The sequence below is a fragment of the Pinus tabuliformis genome, chromosome 4_2 (assembly GCF_031772625.1).
Source record: "Pinus tabuliformis cultivar Carrire ecotype Pingquan chromosome 4_2, CPIR1, whole genome shotgun sequence".
NCBI classification, from domain to species: domain Eukaryota; kingdom Viridiplantae; phylum Streptophyta; class Pinopsida; order Pinales; family Pinaceae; genus Pinus; species Pinus tabuliformis.
The window spans coordinates 636,581,867-636,599,647 of NC_142304.1; the positions used below are offsets into that span (position 1 = coordinate 636,581,867).

General features: G+C 36.9%; 2 protein-coding genes across 2 annotated transcripts; both read left to right on the forward strand.

The window, feature by feature from the left end:
- The first annotated feature begins 11,534 nt into the window (after window positions 1-11,534).
- Window positions 11,535-12,935, forward strand: LOC149170972 (uncharacterized). The gene has a single exon (XM_089425795.1). It carries the CDS (start codon window positions 11,535-11,537, stop codon window positions 12,933-12,935), a length of 1,401 nt encoding a protein of 466 aa, XP_089281921.1.
- A 2,276-nt stretch (window positions 12,936-15,211) lies between these two features.
- On the forward strand, window positions 15,212-15,670 carry LOC149170973 (uncharacterized). The gene has a single exon (XM_089425796.1). The coding sequence runs from the start codon at window positions 15,212-15,214 to the stop codon at window positions 15,668-15,670; it is 459 nt and encodes a 152-aa protein (XP_089281922.1).
- The last annotated feature ends 2,111 nt before the right edge of the window (window positions 15,671-17,781 follow it).

The window sequence follows — 17,781 nt, forward strand, 5'->3', positions numbered from 1 at the left end:
ACAAAACTTACAGAGTTACAAAAACTCGCTCCACAATTATCTTTATGCACTTGCAAAACCACACATGACATGGTTTTCCTTCACCTCTGTTTTTCAATGCCTCACAAAATTTACAAAATATATTTTTGCACTGTTGTGCTTACATCCTCTGGTTCTTCTTTTTGCTGCTGCGAACACTCAACATTCACTTCCCGTGTGCCATTCATAAAAACACAAGTCAACACAGTAATAAATTACATACACCTATCCCATACAAAATTTATGTGATAAGTACATACGCCCATTCCTTCTCATAAAAAAAAACTTACGAACTCTATGTAAAACTTTAATATTTTACCTACCACTATGACATTTCATCAAGACGTATGGTCAATCAAAACTTAGATTTACTCCACGCAACATTTAATATTTGCCGTCGGGTGAATTTCAAACATTATGCGATTTGGTTTTGGGAAGCCATCGGGTCCACTCCACCGCATCGCAACTTTACTCATGTCAAAGACTTCAACTCTATGACATTGCCGATAGCGATGTGCCGATGCGATATCGGCGATCGCTTATCGCAAATACAAGAGCTTCCTTATAACTCCTTCACTTCAACTTTGCCGATGCGATATCGGCTATCGCTTATCGCAAACACAAAGGCTCCTTTATATTTCTTCACTTCATTTTGCCGATGCGATATCGGAGATCGCTTGTCGGCTATGTTCATATCGCTGCACAGTTGAAATTATATTTTCAACAGCTATGATGTATTGAGCTTTGTTTTCTAAAATACATTGAAAATTTCCATTGACGTATTCAGTTTTTGTTTTAAATTCATATCCATTAATTGTATTATTAACTAAAAATTTAAATTCATATCCATTAAAAGTATTATTAACTAAAAATTTAAAAAATTAATATAACAAATTTTAATTTTTAATTAATGAAAATATAAAAAATATTTTAAAATATTTAATAAAAAATAAATTTTATCTTTTTATTTTATAATATTATTAATAAATAAATCTAAATTTCAAAAATCTATTATAAAATAGACATAATTATTATTATAAAATAGACATAATTATAATTAAAACAGCCTTACAACCACCCTCATCTACCACATAATACTATTAATAATTAAATCAAAATCTTAAAAACCTATCCCAAAATAGAACCACCCACAGCAACCGTCATCATGAAGTCGGTAACTAGCGTTATCGACAACACTGTCCCTTCCGTTAGTTCAGTTGATAGGGATATCATCTGCTGGCAGCGCCCGTAGTAGCCAAGTGGAAACCAAACCGTCCTGTGGGGTTAGATGGTCATCATATCATGGGATGGACTGTCGGATACATCGACCGAAAGAAACTGGTAGATCTTGGGAGGATGTATGGTAGCCGGGCAGAACAAGTAACATCAAATCGTCTAAATCACAAGCCTTTTGGATTTGAACCATAGGGGTCAGCAAATAAAATATCATAATTGAATTAGCAAAATATATATATATATATATATTTAATTGAATTAGACATATATATATATATATATATATATATATATAATCACAATCCACTGTTCATCTTGAGAGGTAGCATAATCACAATTAAAATGAGTGACTGATATATATCAAAAGGAAAATAATAATACACTGATTGATATATATCAATAAAAATAAATAATACACTGTTCGTATCATTCCGTTCTTATCGATTATATAAGGGTTATTTAGATATTTTATTTATTATTGTTAAATTAATTTTATATTTAATAACATTATTTAATATTTAAAATAACTATAATATAAAAAATAATATTAACAATTTAAAACTAAATCATATCAGAGTTTGTTTCTAGTGATTGGAATTCATCACGTTTTTGAATCCAAGATCTAGAGCATAATTAAAGGTATAAAACTATTGCCATTTTCACTAGCTATTTCAAAGTGGCAATAATTATTAGAATTATGTATATATATAGCATATATAATAAAAGAAAATAATAAGGGAATAAAAGAGAAAAATAAATATTAAAATAGAAATTCCAAAAATATTTGGCCTCTTTTGGATTTAATATTATCCTCTATTCAATATTTATGAGAACCAAAACATGGAAAAGAACCATATCAATATTTAACAATTAATTTGATGGATATTCCCTTCGGTACTCGGAGGATTAATCTTCGTAATGTTAAAGGCGTGACGTTGCTCATCTAGAGTCCACATAACTTTTAAATTTGAGCCAGGGGCCATGGCCCTCATTGCCATCCAGATCTCAGAAAAAAAATTCATTGAGCGGTGCATTGTTAGGGCATGGTCAACAAAGTTAGAACCCCTGACAAAATGTTTTATATATTTTATTTTAATTTTTTAATTTTCAATTAGGTTGGTCCAGTATTGCTGAGATATGTTGTCTATTTTGATTATTATAATTTTTATAGTTTCAATGCATTTCTAGCATGACTATAACTATAAATAGATAAATATAGGAAGTATAAATAGATAAATATAGGAAGTATTTGTTATAGATAAATATAGGAAGTATAAATAGATAAATATAGGAAGTATTTGAACCTGAAATCTTGTATTCATGTTTATTTTACATTTTCATTAATTTGGAAAGTGGTACTCAATGACACTATTTGATGATATGGACATGTAAATATTTAAAAAATTATTTTTCTTTTTAATTAATATTTTATAAAAAATTAATTAATAAAACAAAAAAAATATGATTTAAATTTCACTAAACTATAATTATTTTATTTAATGAAAAATTTAATAAAAATATTAAAATAAATTATTAATATTGTAAAATATATTATAATAATTTTTTAAATTTATAAATAATAAATTTATTTCTACATTTAAAAACATAATATCAGAGCTAAAAAAAATTATATACTTAACTCCATTACCATTAGACTTCCTTCATAATAATGTAATTATTTCACATATAATATTAAGCAGTAAAGATCTTCTAAAACATAATATAATGCAAATATAATAAAACATATTTTAATGATAATGCTATACTATAGGATACTATTATAATATTTCGTAGCAATGTCTTATGTTGCATATTATGTAAACGCATATTATAAGGTTTTTGTTTTTTCGGGCAACACATTTAAGTGTTATGTTGCATATCATGTAAACGCATATTATAAGGTTTTTGTTTTTTCGGGCAACACCTTTAAAGTAATGAATATTTTTTTTGAGAAATATAGTGGAAGTATTTAAATTATTTTTTGTTATTAGGAGAGTTTATTTGGGAAACATAAAGTAATATGAGCAGAAGGTTTTATGTTAAATTTTTTATTTTTTATTCATAAGAGTAAATAGCAATGTTAGCTGTTGAAATTGATTTGTATCATGTGAATAGGAGACTAGGTTGTAACATCCCATGTGGTATAGATATTTAATTTGGGTTACTATGTTTTACTTATTACTGTATATTTTTACTTTAGGACTTTGTCATCAAATACTTGACACAAAATATTAAAGAATTATGGTTAGGAGGCCACAACATACTTATTATATAATTAATAAATTTTAAGAGTTAAAGTATTTTGACAATAACTCAAAGAAACAATTGTTAACCACCAGTGATACTTAGAGTGGTTACTTATCTCTCTCCACAAAAGAAGAATTCAAGGAGGGCCCACGGGGCTGGACAAGACAGAAAAGAAAGAATACCAGATGGGTCAATGGAGCAGAACATTGCTATCCAAAATTCCTTGAGTTGGGTGGAATAAACCAATGGGAAAACCTTGAGTACAGTCAGAGAGGTATGGGAGTTGAGGATGGATAGTGAGCCTTCATGCCCAAGATACCTGACTGTAATAGACTCATTTTAATGAGTAGAGGAGGAAGAGCTTAGGGGAGAGTCTGGACGTAATTTCCAGGCTCATGACTGGGTGGTGAGATCTTCCCGTGGAGGAACTACAAAACTACAAGTCAGTGAACAAATAAGTAATCAGACTCTTATAACTTAATGACTATTACAATAATGATGCTATTAATAATTGATGAGTATTAGAATAATGATTCTATAGTGATTGATGGATAGTAACAATTGAATTACTGTCAGGATTATGCCTATGCTAGGTGTTCCAAAATTGTTTGTTATGTGTCATAAGCTAGTATGAAACAACTTATATATTTAAACAGAGAATTTTTATTATTATGCATATGGAGGAACTTATATACTTAAACAGAGAATTGTTAATATTATATAGAGAACAAAGAATTGTTATATACTTGAACAGACAACAGCTAATTTATTATACTTAAATAGAGAACAACTTATATGAAACAGCCTAGATACATAGACAAAGTGTTGTGAATACTATGTATATGTAACGGTTTAACTGAATGCGGTATACATTTATAAAATATATGAAAATCACAAGTAAAATCCAGGCATATTTTCCCAAATAGTCACACAAATAGAGAATTAAATTTACATAAATGAAAAATGTAAGAATCCTAAGAGTGAAGCTAACTTTTTCTAAATTTAATAACTAGAAAGAAAAACACTCATCACTGAATTCAATGGTCGAGCAATACTCAGTCAGATTTTGGTTAAACGAGTTATCGTAGCCCCATATGTTCATAACTTAACAAAAAAAATGATCGATGCAGAGACTCCATGGAGCCAGATGTATCCAAGACGGACAAGATTTGACAAAGGAAGTTAAGCATAAAACCGAAAGGAATAATAAACCATGATAATATTTATTACTTCCATCGACACCATATTCAGCTCCCGAAAGATTTACAAACCAAATTATACAGACCCATCATGAAATAGAAAAATGTCAAACCATTAGAAGGGCCAACTATATATATATATATATATATATATATATATATATACACATAACTGAGCTGTGAGGAATATGAAATATCTCGGCTTGTCGAGTGACTAGAACCCATATTAAATCATAAAGCATTCAACTGCAAAATATGGTCAGCTTGTCACCTCTGCCAAATCTTCATGCTTTCACCTAGAAAAGCCAAGGTAGCACCCAGTGGAGCGATTTCATGTGTAGTAACAAAACAAACGAAAATATTTGAGGGAGATAATCCGCCATAGGGTTTAGCTATGAAACCAACCTGAAAACCAGAAGTCATTAATAATACATGAGTATGATGCCTCTAAGACGATCACATCTTCAAGGGGAGGGATTCAGCAAGGGTTGGTAGCTACAATTCCAAAGTAAACATTGTTAAAAAAAGAACCCCTTAATATGAAATTCAAATCATAACTTATCTGAGCCAAAAGGTACCTGAAATAAGTCGGTGTTGAAGTTATGAAGCCTGCCTGTCCCATAAACTCTCGCATTGAATTAGTAGTTGCTCAGATTAGGAGCATGAAAACCAGAACCTTGTTTAAGCTCTCATTACCTCTCTGAGCGTGAATTTCTCTGAATTCACATCCATTTGGAGTGGCAAGCCAGTAGAAGCAAGAGTTCCCTACATAGTATACCAAATGAATATATAATCTTGCTCATGCACCTTCAATAGAAGGATGAAAAAATTGGTGGAAAGAATCTGACTCGAGGAGAAAGGAAAAATGTCATAGAGTACCTGAACGGTGGTGTCTGTTGTAGCTCGCCATCAAATTGTGCTTGGATGGACTGAAACTATCATTGTCATAGAGAAGGCTTTGCTTAGTTACAGAGCAGAAAAATGAAGGTATGACACAACCCAAATGAATACATTCGCAGTAGGAAGAAGAGGGAATGATTACCTCAACAAACCCTGGATGTTGAGGATCGTCGGATCTCCAAACCCAGATTGCATGGACCAAACAACACAAAGTGTCTTGAGTTACAAACCCTTCTGGTGTCAGACACAGGAGCATTAAATTGATGACCATCGTGTACTGGGAGTTGAGGTACCAGAGTTAATACATAATAAAAATATGTCATTAGACGATAGTACTGAGACCTGTCTTGTCTATTTAGATTTTCGATATATACATATAGGTATAAGGAAAATGTTTGATTATTAAATTCAAGTAAATAAAGTTTGGTTGCATGTGTTTTTTTATTAAAGTCAATAGTTGGTGTAATATCTGTTACAAGCCTATTATCAATTCCAGTAAACATAACAAAAATAATAATGCATAATTCATTCTTCTATCCTTAACACTAAACACTAATTTTTTTTAACTTTTAACTTTAACAACTTTAAAATACCAAATATTTTGAAAAACATGTTATAAAAAATTAGCTATTTAAACAATAAAAAGTACCAATTTAATTATTAATTATATACATATTATTTTAAATTTAAATTTGTATACATTTTAATAATAATAATAACAATAACTATTATAAATAAAAAGAATACAAAAATTTAAAAATAAAAAATAATAATTTAACGAATAAATTGTTAATTTAACATTGATAATGAACATTTAGTGTTTTATGATCGACAGCTAGAAAAGTAAAAATGGTAGTGATTCAACGCCATGAAAATTTTCATCAATCTATTTAGCTTTTTTTTTTTTTAATTCACATCATTAAAAATATTAATATCTTATCCTCATTTATTTACCAAAAGACTTGGTAAGAGATATCTTATCACATTGATTTATCAAAAGAACAAGGGATATATGGAGCGATGATTTAAATCTTTTGAGGCAGTATATCTATGCGATTGCAGAATGTATTACAATTTAAAAAAGTTATAAAATGTAAGTATTAAACATATGGCAACAGTCAACTAAATAATATATACAGAAATAATGCACCAAATGAAAAAGAACAGTATGTGTAATTCATATATAGATTGTTGTAGCTATATTGTGTAAGCAGGATAAAATGTATAAATTTTCAAGCACCACCCATGGTATTTTTAAATTTATTTCCGAAGAAAACATTAGAATTGTTCTTTAAAACTCTATAACTATTATCCAAATTTGTTAAAAAAAAGATTAATTTGATTGCAAGGTCTTGTCATATATTATATTCATTTGTTTTGTAATTAGCACAACCATATTTACCAATGTGATTGATATGTCTTGATAGGCGTATATGAAGCATATATACAACCACATTTACCAACGTGGTTGATATACGCCAATAAGCCTATATCAAGCACATTAATAAGTATTATGTGTAATTAAAGACCATCTATTTATTATTATTAACAACAATATAAATAATAACAGCTATATTCTTATATATTTATATATTTATGATTATTATATTATATATTAAAATAATATTAAGTTTTTTCCAAAGGAAAAAACGGTAACTTTTTATTAAAAAGATAATGAAAAGTTACACTAGCAGATGCATTGAAGCATTCCGTAAGCTGCCACAAGGGCCCGAGTGCTTTTGCACCCCACGCAACGTTAGAGGGCTAACGTGCACAAAGAAAAAGAAAAGAGAAGAGAGGAGAGAGTAAGAAAGGGGCAAAAACTGAAATCCGGCAGTGAGTAGGACTCACGCTTCAAGTTTTTCTCCCCTTTTTCTTTTCGACCTTACGCCACTCTCCTTGAGTGGGCTCGATCGAAGCAATGACTAACTGTGTTTCTGTATTCTGTGGGCCAGGTTCTTTGTCTGAATCTGAAGTATCTGAGTGGTGGTGCCGTTTGATGCCTCCCGTACTAGGATCCATGCTTGTCTTCACTGCCTTGTTGTCTGATGAGATTCCCTTCTGATTCTCCATTTCTTGAGATACCTCGGTCTTCTCTGCTGGGAACTCTTCCTCTGCTGCTTCTGATTCTTCGTCCTCTGAATCTGGGGGTGAAAATTGCCATCCTTTCCTCTGCTTCCCTTTCTGCTTCTTTTTATTCTTGGCTTCTGGACATGAGCTTTGTAAGTGTCCTGTCTGCCTACAGAGCCTACATCTGAAAGCGGTGTTTTCATAATCTAGTACCTGCAACCAGTTCTGTTGTTTGTAGATCAACCTTATATTTTCCGGCAGCCCTTTACTTAAATCTACTTCCACACAGATACGTGCGAAGGTGTAGATCCTTTCATCGATCCTTTCCAGGTCTGTTTTGATATATTTCCCTATGCTGTTCCCAATGCCTTCCAGCACTCGTTCATCCCAAAAGTGCAGAGGAAGATTGTATAGTCTAACCCAGACTGGCATTTTGGTTACAGTCATTTTATTTGGATCAAAATCTGGGAACCATGGGGTCACAAACAGCCCCGATGTTCCCCAAAACCATGGCCCAGCACTGATGACTGTATCTCTGACTTCCTTGGATGTAAATCTTACTATGAAGAACCCCTTTGAACATAGATGAATATCACATTCCATGGTCCAGCTGGTGAAGATCCAATGGAAAAGATCCAAAGGTTTAGGCCAAAAGCTGTTGAAACGGCAAATTAGAGCTTGCGTTTCATAGGACTTAACGAAATCATCAAGCCCTGAAGAATCTAAGTTTAAAGCTGGGGTTTGCTCTGACTGATCTACTATGTATGGCTTGGGCATGTGTCCGCCTTGATCTGGAGAGAGCCCTGAATTCCTGCTGCCCTGTAAAATGTTTTTGTAGGATAAACCTCCCTTGGGTTGGTGCTGGGCTGCAGTTTTTTTCCCTTTGTCTCCCCCTGAGGAGCTTGTCTGTCCCTGAGGCAGAGCCCCTCCTCTCAATCTGAAATTTAAAGTAATGATTGATCCTGGCCCAATCTCATAACTTTCCAACGATCTACAGTCCTGGAGGGACCGCCTACCACTGACCAGATGTTGGATCTGAACTGGGTATCCCATTTCTGCCCATATTTGTTGTTTCAGCTGCAAGGAGGTGTCTCCTGCATGAACCCATACTAAACGAGTTTTCCCCTGAGGGGGTTTAATCAGAATCTGAAAACAAGTATTTGTTACCTGCTCTGGCTGTAGGCAAAGTTCCAGATCTGGCTCTGTTTTGGTTCGTTTTTCCTTTTGCATGACTAGATCTGCAGAAACTCTGCCCGATCTATGATTGGTGTCTTCGATCTGCTGCCTGGGATCAAGCTGTACTCGGATAAGGGCTAGATCGTGTAGATCCAAGCCGGAAACACAAAGTTTGGGTTCATGCGTTGAAGGGGAAAGCGGATCTGCAACATGCAGTCCCCCCCTGCCGTTTCTCCATGCGTTCTGGGTTTTACGAGCCCTGGCCCCTATACGCCATTCGGCCCGATGGTTTCCTTGTTCAGGAGCGCAGTTTGGGGCTTCGATCTTCCGCCAGAGAGAACCCTCCTCGTGTATCCACGCAGAGAGGTGAGCTTCTGATGATGCCTGCAAACACAAACCCTAGCACTTGCCATCGTTTCCCGCACCCTGTTGCTCCTCCTCTTATCTAAAATAATATTAAGTTACTTTATCATATATTTAATATTATTTAATTTTAAATTATATAATGTAATTTAAATATTTAATAATATTATTAACTCAATACATTTTTGTCAAGAAAGAAATTTATTTTAATCTAAAACAGGTCAATTATGCCTCCTGCTTCATAGATTTCAGTGGGCAAGTAGGCGACTTGAAAAAATGAGAGGGAAGTTTTTTCGAATGACAATAATGGCGGATGAACCAGAGGGAAGGAGTTTCGGCTGATGAAAATGGTGGGTTTCGGTATTATTCGGCCATGGAAAACAGACGAACGGTTTTAAGAAAGCTAGTTTTTACGGGATCTGGAATACTCTTCTCAGAAGGTATCGGAGGAACGTTTTACTGTATCACATTTTTAAATGGATTCAGGGCGTCGTGCAGAGCGGGAGAAGGAGCATGATAATGAAGCAGTGGACTTAGAACTAGCCCTCGAAGATCTTCTTGCTTATTGGGGTCATGATGTTTCTGAGAAAAACATGCAATTTTTTTTTCCAAATAGCGTAGAGGACCCTGTTCTGCCTGCAGAGAAGGTGGAAGGAGGGGGGTCGAAAAAAGTCACTCAGAAAAGAGTAAATGCATCAAACCCTTCTTCGATAAGGCTGCCCCCCAGCCTGACGTGGTCCTCGTCCAGTGAAGAGGAAGGCGGGGACCTGAAAGTCTTCAGAGTAAAGGAACAAATGAGAAGAGTAACCGATGCACCTGAGTTATTGATAGATAGGGCGAATGGGAGGGTTTCTGAAGAAAATAGAGACCCTGTTGGTAGACGCTCTAAGCTTCATGAGACAGAAGAAACAAACGCTTATGGAAAGAATAATCCAGGAGAGGGAGGAACTTAGACAGAGGACGTGGGAGGGAAGAGAAAGAGGAACAAACCAATCAGAAAAAAGGAGAAGCGGCCTAGTTGCGTTTTCGGAGTGGATATTAGTATAGATCAGGAAATGGAAGCCTCGGAAACCTTCTTAGTTGGCAGAGTTCGTGGCAGAAAGTTCTTGGTCGACTCCATCAAGGACTGGACACAGGCTGAATGGAAAGAAGCTCCGGGACAGCCAGTAGAGATCAAGAATCTAGTCAGAGGTTGGTTTTGCATTAGATTTGGCGAAAAGGAGCATGCAGAATGGGTGTTGGACAAGCATTGGAGTTTTGGGAAAAGGCCAATCCTATTCAGAAGGTGGACGCCCCTGTTTGATGCTCAGAAAGAAAAGACGGTGGAGTCACCAGTATGGGTCAAACTACCAGGTCTTCCCATGCAATTCTAGATGGACTCGACCTTTACTTCGATGGGTAATACACTGGGGAGGTTTCTTGATATTGATAGATCTTATCTTAGAACTCATGACTGGAGTGTCGCTCATATACCGGTAAGCCTAAATCCCAGAGAAGGTCTGGCGGATGCTATGAACCTGAAGTATAGAAGCCTAGAGTTCCTCAGACCCTGGACTATGAAAACCTCCCTTTCAGATGCCATCGTTGTCACAAATACAGACATCTGGCTCGGGAGTGTCCTCTTGGTCACAGGCGTCGTCGAAGACAAAAGAGAAAAGGAAAAAATCTGGAGGTTAATCAGTGGTTGTCTTCCCAGAAAGATGGGGCTCCATTACAGGAGAGCGGTCTACAGGCAGAAGTCCAGGGGTCGGGTCCGGAGCAAGTGAAGGACGCTGAACAGGAACAACCTAAGGTCTTAGCAAGTGAGTCTGTCTCAACTCCGATGTCTCTCATGGGAACCGCAGCAGTTTCTGAAATGGCAGGGGTGGCCCAGGCTAGCCCGCTTTTATACCCTCCTTTTTCCATATGCTCTTCCTTTGATTTATCTCAACCATGTTGTGATGCGTCTAGCCCCCTCAGGCAGCTCGTGGATGATCTGTTACTCCTGAGGAAGGGCCTAGTCACTTCAGACAGTGTTATTATGGCTATTCCACCCTCACCAAAGCTGACTTCTAGTCCCACGGATGCTGCCTTACTTTTTCCTTCCAGCGTTTGGAGTCCTGATCCCCCCTACAATCTCAGATCATTGGCATCCAGAAAAGGGAAAGGGCTTGCTATGGGAGGCCTAGATTTGGACATGGTATCAACAGGACTGAGGAAGATAAGAGGAAGGAAATCAAATCTGACGAAGGCACAGTTGAAGGCTGTCATTGATATTGCTGGTGGGAAACAGATGTCCCTGCCAGGGGTACTTAGAGCAAAGCGGACACCCCCAGAGGTTTCCCGATGATCATTTTATCCTACAACAGCAGGAGTTTAGCTAGTCTACCCAAAAAGCTAGCTCTGAAGGAACTGGTCAGGACCAACAAACCTGACATTATTCTGATTCAAGAAACGCTAGGGAAGGGGGAGGAAGTTACAGGATGGCTCATCAAGCTCTTTCCGGGTTGGACCTTCCACGTTATTGATGCAAATGGTCATTCAGGAGGAGTGGCTCTGGGTTTCAATGCAAAGGTCCTTCGGGAGATCTCCTCTTGGGGATCAGAAAATGTTTTGGCAGTGGAACTTTATTCCAATGAACTCTGCACCACTTTTCATATTCTAAATGTTTATGGTCCAGTCTTAGATCGGGAGAACTTCTGGAACGCTTTCTTTGCAAAGTCTTTCCTGTCGCACCCAAATCTTATAGTTGGGGGAGATTTTAATTTTTCTTTGGGGATGTCAGAATCGTGGGGGGCCAGAGCTAGGGCTGATCCCCTCACTGATTTTTTTCATAATAAACTGGCCTCTTCGCACATGGTGGATGTCCCTCTGCTCAAGATGCGCCCGACATGGAGGAATCGTAGAATTGCTGAAGAATGGGTTGGAAAGAAACTGGATCGATTTCTGCTTGGTGAATCGATGGCAGAAAATTTACAGGCTTTTAGACATTGGGTTGGGGAAGGCGGTCTATCGGATCATTTCCCAGTCTATCTGGAAGTGAAAGGGGCTTTCACCAAACCGGGCACCCCTTTCAAATTTAACGCCTCTTGGCTTTTGGATGCAACTTATATCAGTTTATTCCACAACACTTGGAAGAAAGATGCATTCAGTGAAGATGAGAGCCGTAGTCAAAATCTTATGGATAATCTAAAAAGGATGAAGGCTGCCTCTAAACAATGGGCCCTCCAAAAGAAACTAAAGGATGAAGCAATGCTGGAAACTGTCAATTCTGAGATTGCTCTCCTGGAAGTCCCAGGTGGAAATGGTTATGGAACAGCTGAAGCTCGGGATAGATTACAAGAGTTGGAGAGAGAAAGGAGGAGAATCCTTCATCAAAGAGAGGAAAGCTGGCGTTTAAAAAGTAGAGCGATCTGGTTGCAGGCGGGGGACGACAACACCAAGTTTTTTCAGAATTACGCAAGAGGGAGGAAAAATTCCAATACTATCTGGGAAATGAAGAAAGACAATGGTGAGCAGGCGTGCTCATTTGAAGATCTGGCCTCCTTAGGGGTAGATTTCTTTAAGAATTTGTACAAAGCGACAGAGGAAATTTCTATTGCAGAGGTTATAAGAGTTGCGCAGTTCTTCCCAAGGTTCATAGAGGAGGAAGGAAACGATTCTATAATGGTGCCTGTTACAAAGGAGGAGGTTGAAGACATTCTCAAGTCAATGCAAAAGGACAAAAGTCTAGGCCCGGATGGCTAGACCGTCGAATTTTTCCAACACTTTTTTGAATTCATTGGAGACGAGCTAGTGGCAGTTGTTGAAGATTCCAGGCGTACAGGTACACTTCGAAATTCTTTCAATGCCACTTTTCTAGCCCTTATTCCCAAATCGAATCTTCCGGTTTGTTATGATGAATTCAGGCCTATATCATTGTGCACCTGCGTTTATAAAATTATTGCAAAAGTTATCGCCTCTAGGCTTAAACCGGTCCTCTCTAGAAATATTTCTCCAGAGCAGTTTGGATTCCTAGACGGCAGACAAATTCATGAAGCCGTCGGAGTTGCGCAAGAAACTCTTCATAGTCTAAAAGTTGGGGAAAAAAAGGGGGCGTGGTGAAAATCGATCTGTCAAAGGCTTATGACAGGATCAGCTGGCTGTATCTCAGGCTTCTGCTAACTCATCTGGGTTTTAGGTATGATTTTGTGAGATGGGTGATGAGTTGTGTTTCCTTTTCTTCCATAGCCGTGCTGATCAACGGAGCAGCCTCCAGTTTTTTTAGTCCCGAGCGTGGCCTACGTCAAGGTTGTTTGCTCTCTCCACTTTTGTTTTTGCTGACAGCAGATGGTATCAGCCTTATGATTCAGGATGCTAAAAGACAAGGGACTCTCAAAGGCATTGAAGTGGCGGTAAACATGTGGGCCACCCACCTCCTTTTCTTGGATGATATTCTCCTGTTCAGCAACGGAAGTCTATAGGACTGCAGGATGCTAAAGAAGCTTTTGGACCTTTTCCTAAAGGCTACAGGTCTATGCATTAATGAGAGAAAGTCCACTCTCACCTGTGCTGGTATGCCCAGAGAGCTTGTTCGCAGAGTGGAGCTGGTTCTAAATTTCGAAGTCAAATCGATGGAGGATGCCTTTAAATATTTGGGGTTCTATTTGAAGCCTGACAATTACAGGACAAAAGACTGGAAATGGATACTTGTAAAAATTGAATCCAAGCTGAAACACTGGAGTTTCAAGTGGCTGTCCAGGGCAGGAAGGCTAGTGTTAATCAAATCTGTTCTGATGGCAATCCCAGTGTATTGGGCTAGTCTGACTTGGGTTCCCAAAGGAATCTTATCCTCAATCGACAAACTATGCAGCAGATTCCTGTGGGCGGGGTCCAAGACGGAGAAAGTTACCCCTTGGATTGCTTGGGATAAAGTGGCTCGCCCCAAAGAGTGGGGAGGTTGGGGCATAAAAAATCTTGAATGCTTCTCCAAATCTCTTGCAGCAAAGCTTAGCTGGAGGCTCATTTCTTCGGAGAATCTGTGGACTTCTGTTTCTAAAAGAAAATATATTGATCCGCTAACAACTCTAGATTGGATCAGATTGCCACAAAAGACCTGCAAAAACTCCTCGGTGGTCTAGAAAGCTGTGGTCGCCTCTCTCACAATTATAGGGAAGGGTTTGACTTGGAGTGTGGGGGATGGAACTCAGGTCAGGCTGGGTAGAGATCCTTGGATAGGTTGTTCTGAGATTTTCTCCCTTTCTCAGGGCTTGGTTTCAGCTCTAAAAGACAGAGGGCTATACACTCTAAATCAAGTCGTTGATCCTCTGGCTTCATCCATTTGGAGTCAAGGATGGATTCAGGGAAGAGATTTACATTTGGAGGAAGAATGGCAGGAGGAATGGGATCAGTTCAGAAGGGACCTCCTCAATTCCTCAGTCAGGCTCTCTGACTCCCCCGATGAACTTAGATGGGTCTTTGCCCAGAATGGGCTATATTCCCAAAAGATGGGCTACAAATGGATGATGTCTCAAAAATGATGGGAGATTTCGGATTGGTGGTTTAAACTGCTCTGGAAACTAAAAGGGCCAGCCAAATCGAGATTGTTCTTCTGGTGTGTTTTGCTCCAGAAAGTCCCTACGTGGGATTTTCTCCAAAAAAGGGGTAGGATTGGTCCTGGATGGTGCCCGCTCTGTAAAGATAGTGTAGAGTCTGCTCAGCACCTTTTCCTTTTCTGACCTTTTAACTCCAGCCTTTGGGTCGAAACATTAAGGCTTCTAAAAATTCCTTTCAGATGGGAAGGGCAGGGGCTCTTGGAAGCTTGGCAGAAGTGTTGGAATGAAGCCACAAAAAACAAAGAGAGATCAATTCCTCTGATCGTTAACTAGGGGACCTGGCTTGCAAGGAATCAAGCTATTTTCAAGGACTCTGTTTTCCCGATTGGTCGCCTTGCCGTTGAAGGAGCTGCTATTTTCGAAAGTATCCTTGTTCCTCTGGACCCTCCTCCCACCAGAGTTGTATGCCAAGAAATTATTAGATATTCAATGCCGTGGGCTTATTTTGACGGTGCCTCAGATATTAATGGACGTTGTGGGGCTGGTTTGATCATTCATTTATCAGAGGTTAAGGTTGTTAAAGCTTCTGTCGGTCTTGGACAGGGCTCCAATAACTTTGCGAAATTGAAAGCTCTGCACTCCCTTCTCTGTTGGCTTATTCTTAGGAATGTGAGAGTCGTCCAGATCTTTGGGGATTCAATGAACACTGTGAAATGGTTTAACGGGACTCATCAATGCAAGAACTTCACCTTGCTCCCTCTGCTTAGAGAAGTCACTCGCCTAAAAGGTCGTTTCTCGGAGATCACTCTTAGCCATATCTATCGGGAAAGAAATTTTGAAGCTGTCCGACTTTCAAAAGAGGGGGTTGATCATGATTTGGGGTCTTGGTCTGTTCTAGAGGAAGAAAATGGGCTGGTTCAGCTGCTCGAACAGCCTATTTTCGTTTAAGTTTTTTTCCAGAGTCTGGTTGTGTTCATGTACATAATTTTCCTTCTGTATATACTTCTTCTTTTTTACAGTTTTCGACAGGGCCCCTGGGCTGTTTTCCTTCTCTATAGGAAGTCTGGGCCGTGTTGTACCCTCTTTGTTTTTCGAGCTACATCGGGGGCGCTGAATGCTAGTCTCTCGGCCACATCGTGTAACTCTCCTCTTTGTGTGATTCATCTCCCGGAGGTTTGGTCCCTCAGTTGGAGGCGTGTTGTGCCTCTTAATGGGCAGCTGTAACTGGAGCTCATCCACTCTTCAGGGTTGTTTTACCTTCCAGGCGCGACTTCTTTTCTCCATTCTTGGTGAAATTCAAGTCGTTATGTAATGCTTTGCATTTACTTTGTAACATTCTATTTATAATAGAAAGTTCAGTTTTTTTTCTGTGAAAAAAAAAACTCATAATAATAAACAATAAAAGTCTTAATAAGAATAACTATTTAATAATAAAAATAATTATTTTAATAAATGTGATTGATATACCTATAAGGTTTCATTTCTATCTATGGCAATAATAATAATAATAATAATCATAATCATAATAATAATAATAATAATATTCATTTTTTTATAAAATGTAGATAAATAATTATTTATTTTATTGAAAGAAAAATAATTTTTAATATTTCTTTACAAAAAAACATAAATATTTTTATTTTATCTTATTTTATAAGCTATAATAATAATAATTTACTAATAATAATTAATAAATAATAGTTAATTAGCTCATTATTGTTAAACAATAATAATTTTTTTAATTAAATATTATTAAATAATATTAATATTAATTAATTAAATAAAAATAATAATAATGAATTTATTTTTAGATAATAATAATTAATTTTTGTGTCAAATTGTTCTGTTGGACTATGATTGACCGCAGTTGTTCATGGTTGATTTTCATATTTAGACAATCTTTGTCACAAAGCAACATTTGAGCATGGTTGACCATGGTTGCCTATGATTCACCATGTTTGACCCAAAGGAATAACAAACCATTTGGATTAATACTAAAAACCCAAGAACTATAATATTAAACTCTAGGAATATGAACCCTTAGATAAAAAACCTCAAGGCACTCATATTATAAACAAAAGGGAATAATAAACCCAAGGGATAAAAAATATAAACCCAAAGTATATAAAACCTAACATCAATATTATAAACCCTAAAATAAACATGGTTGACCATGGTTGATTTCTATATAGAGACAATTATTTTCACAATGCAATGTTGGACCATGGTTGACCATGATTTATTTTCATATTGAGACAATATTTTTCATAACATGACATTGGACCATGGTTGACCATGGTTGATTTCCATATCCATATGGTTTGCCCATGGTTGAACATGGTTACCTATGATTTACCATGCTTGACCATTATTAATATTATAAACCCAAGGGATTGATCATTTAAACCCAAGGGAATAATAAACCTAAGGGATTAATACTAAAACCCCAAGGGATTATGAACCTGAGGAAATAATATGAAACCCAAGTGACTAGTATTATAAACCCAACGTATATTAACCCTAAGATAAATAATATAAACTCTAAAATAAACATGGTTGATCATCACTCATTTTCATATCGAGACAATCCGTATCACAATGCCATGTTGGACCATGGTTGATTTTCATATTGAGATAATCTTTGTCACAAATATCAACGTTGGACCATTGTTGATCATGGTTGATTTTCATATCGATATAATTTTCGTCACAATGCAGCGCTTGACCATGGTTGATGACGATTGACTATGGTTGACAATGTTTGATTCTATAAAACATCCTTGACCATGATTAACCATGGCTGAGCATGGTTGACCATGATTGTCCATGATTTTTATATGGAGGCAATTTCTCTCACAATGCGACATCCGACCATTATTGACCATGGTTGGTTATGGTTGACCATGATTGATATTATAAACCCAAGTTAATAATAAACCCAAGAGATTAAAATAATTCAACTGTTTTATCCTCATTTGAAGGATTTGTGTTTGATGAAGATGCAATAGTTTTTGAACTTGAACCAGTGTCAGAAGTTTTACCTGTTGTAACCATAGGAT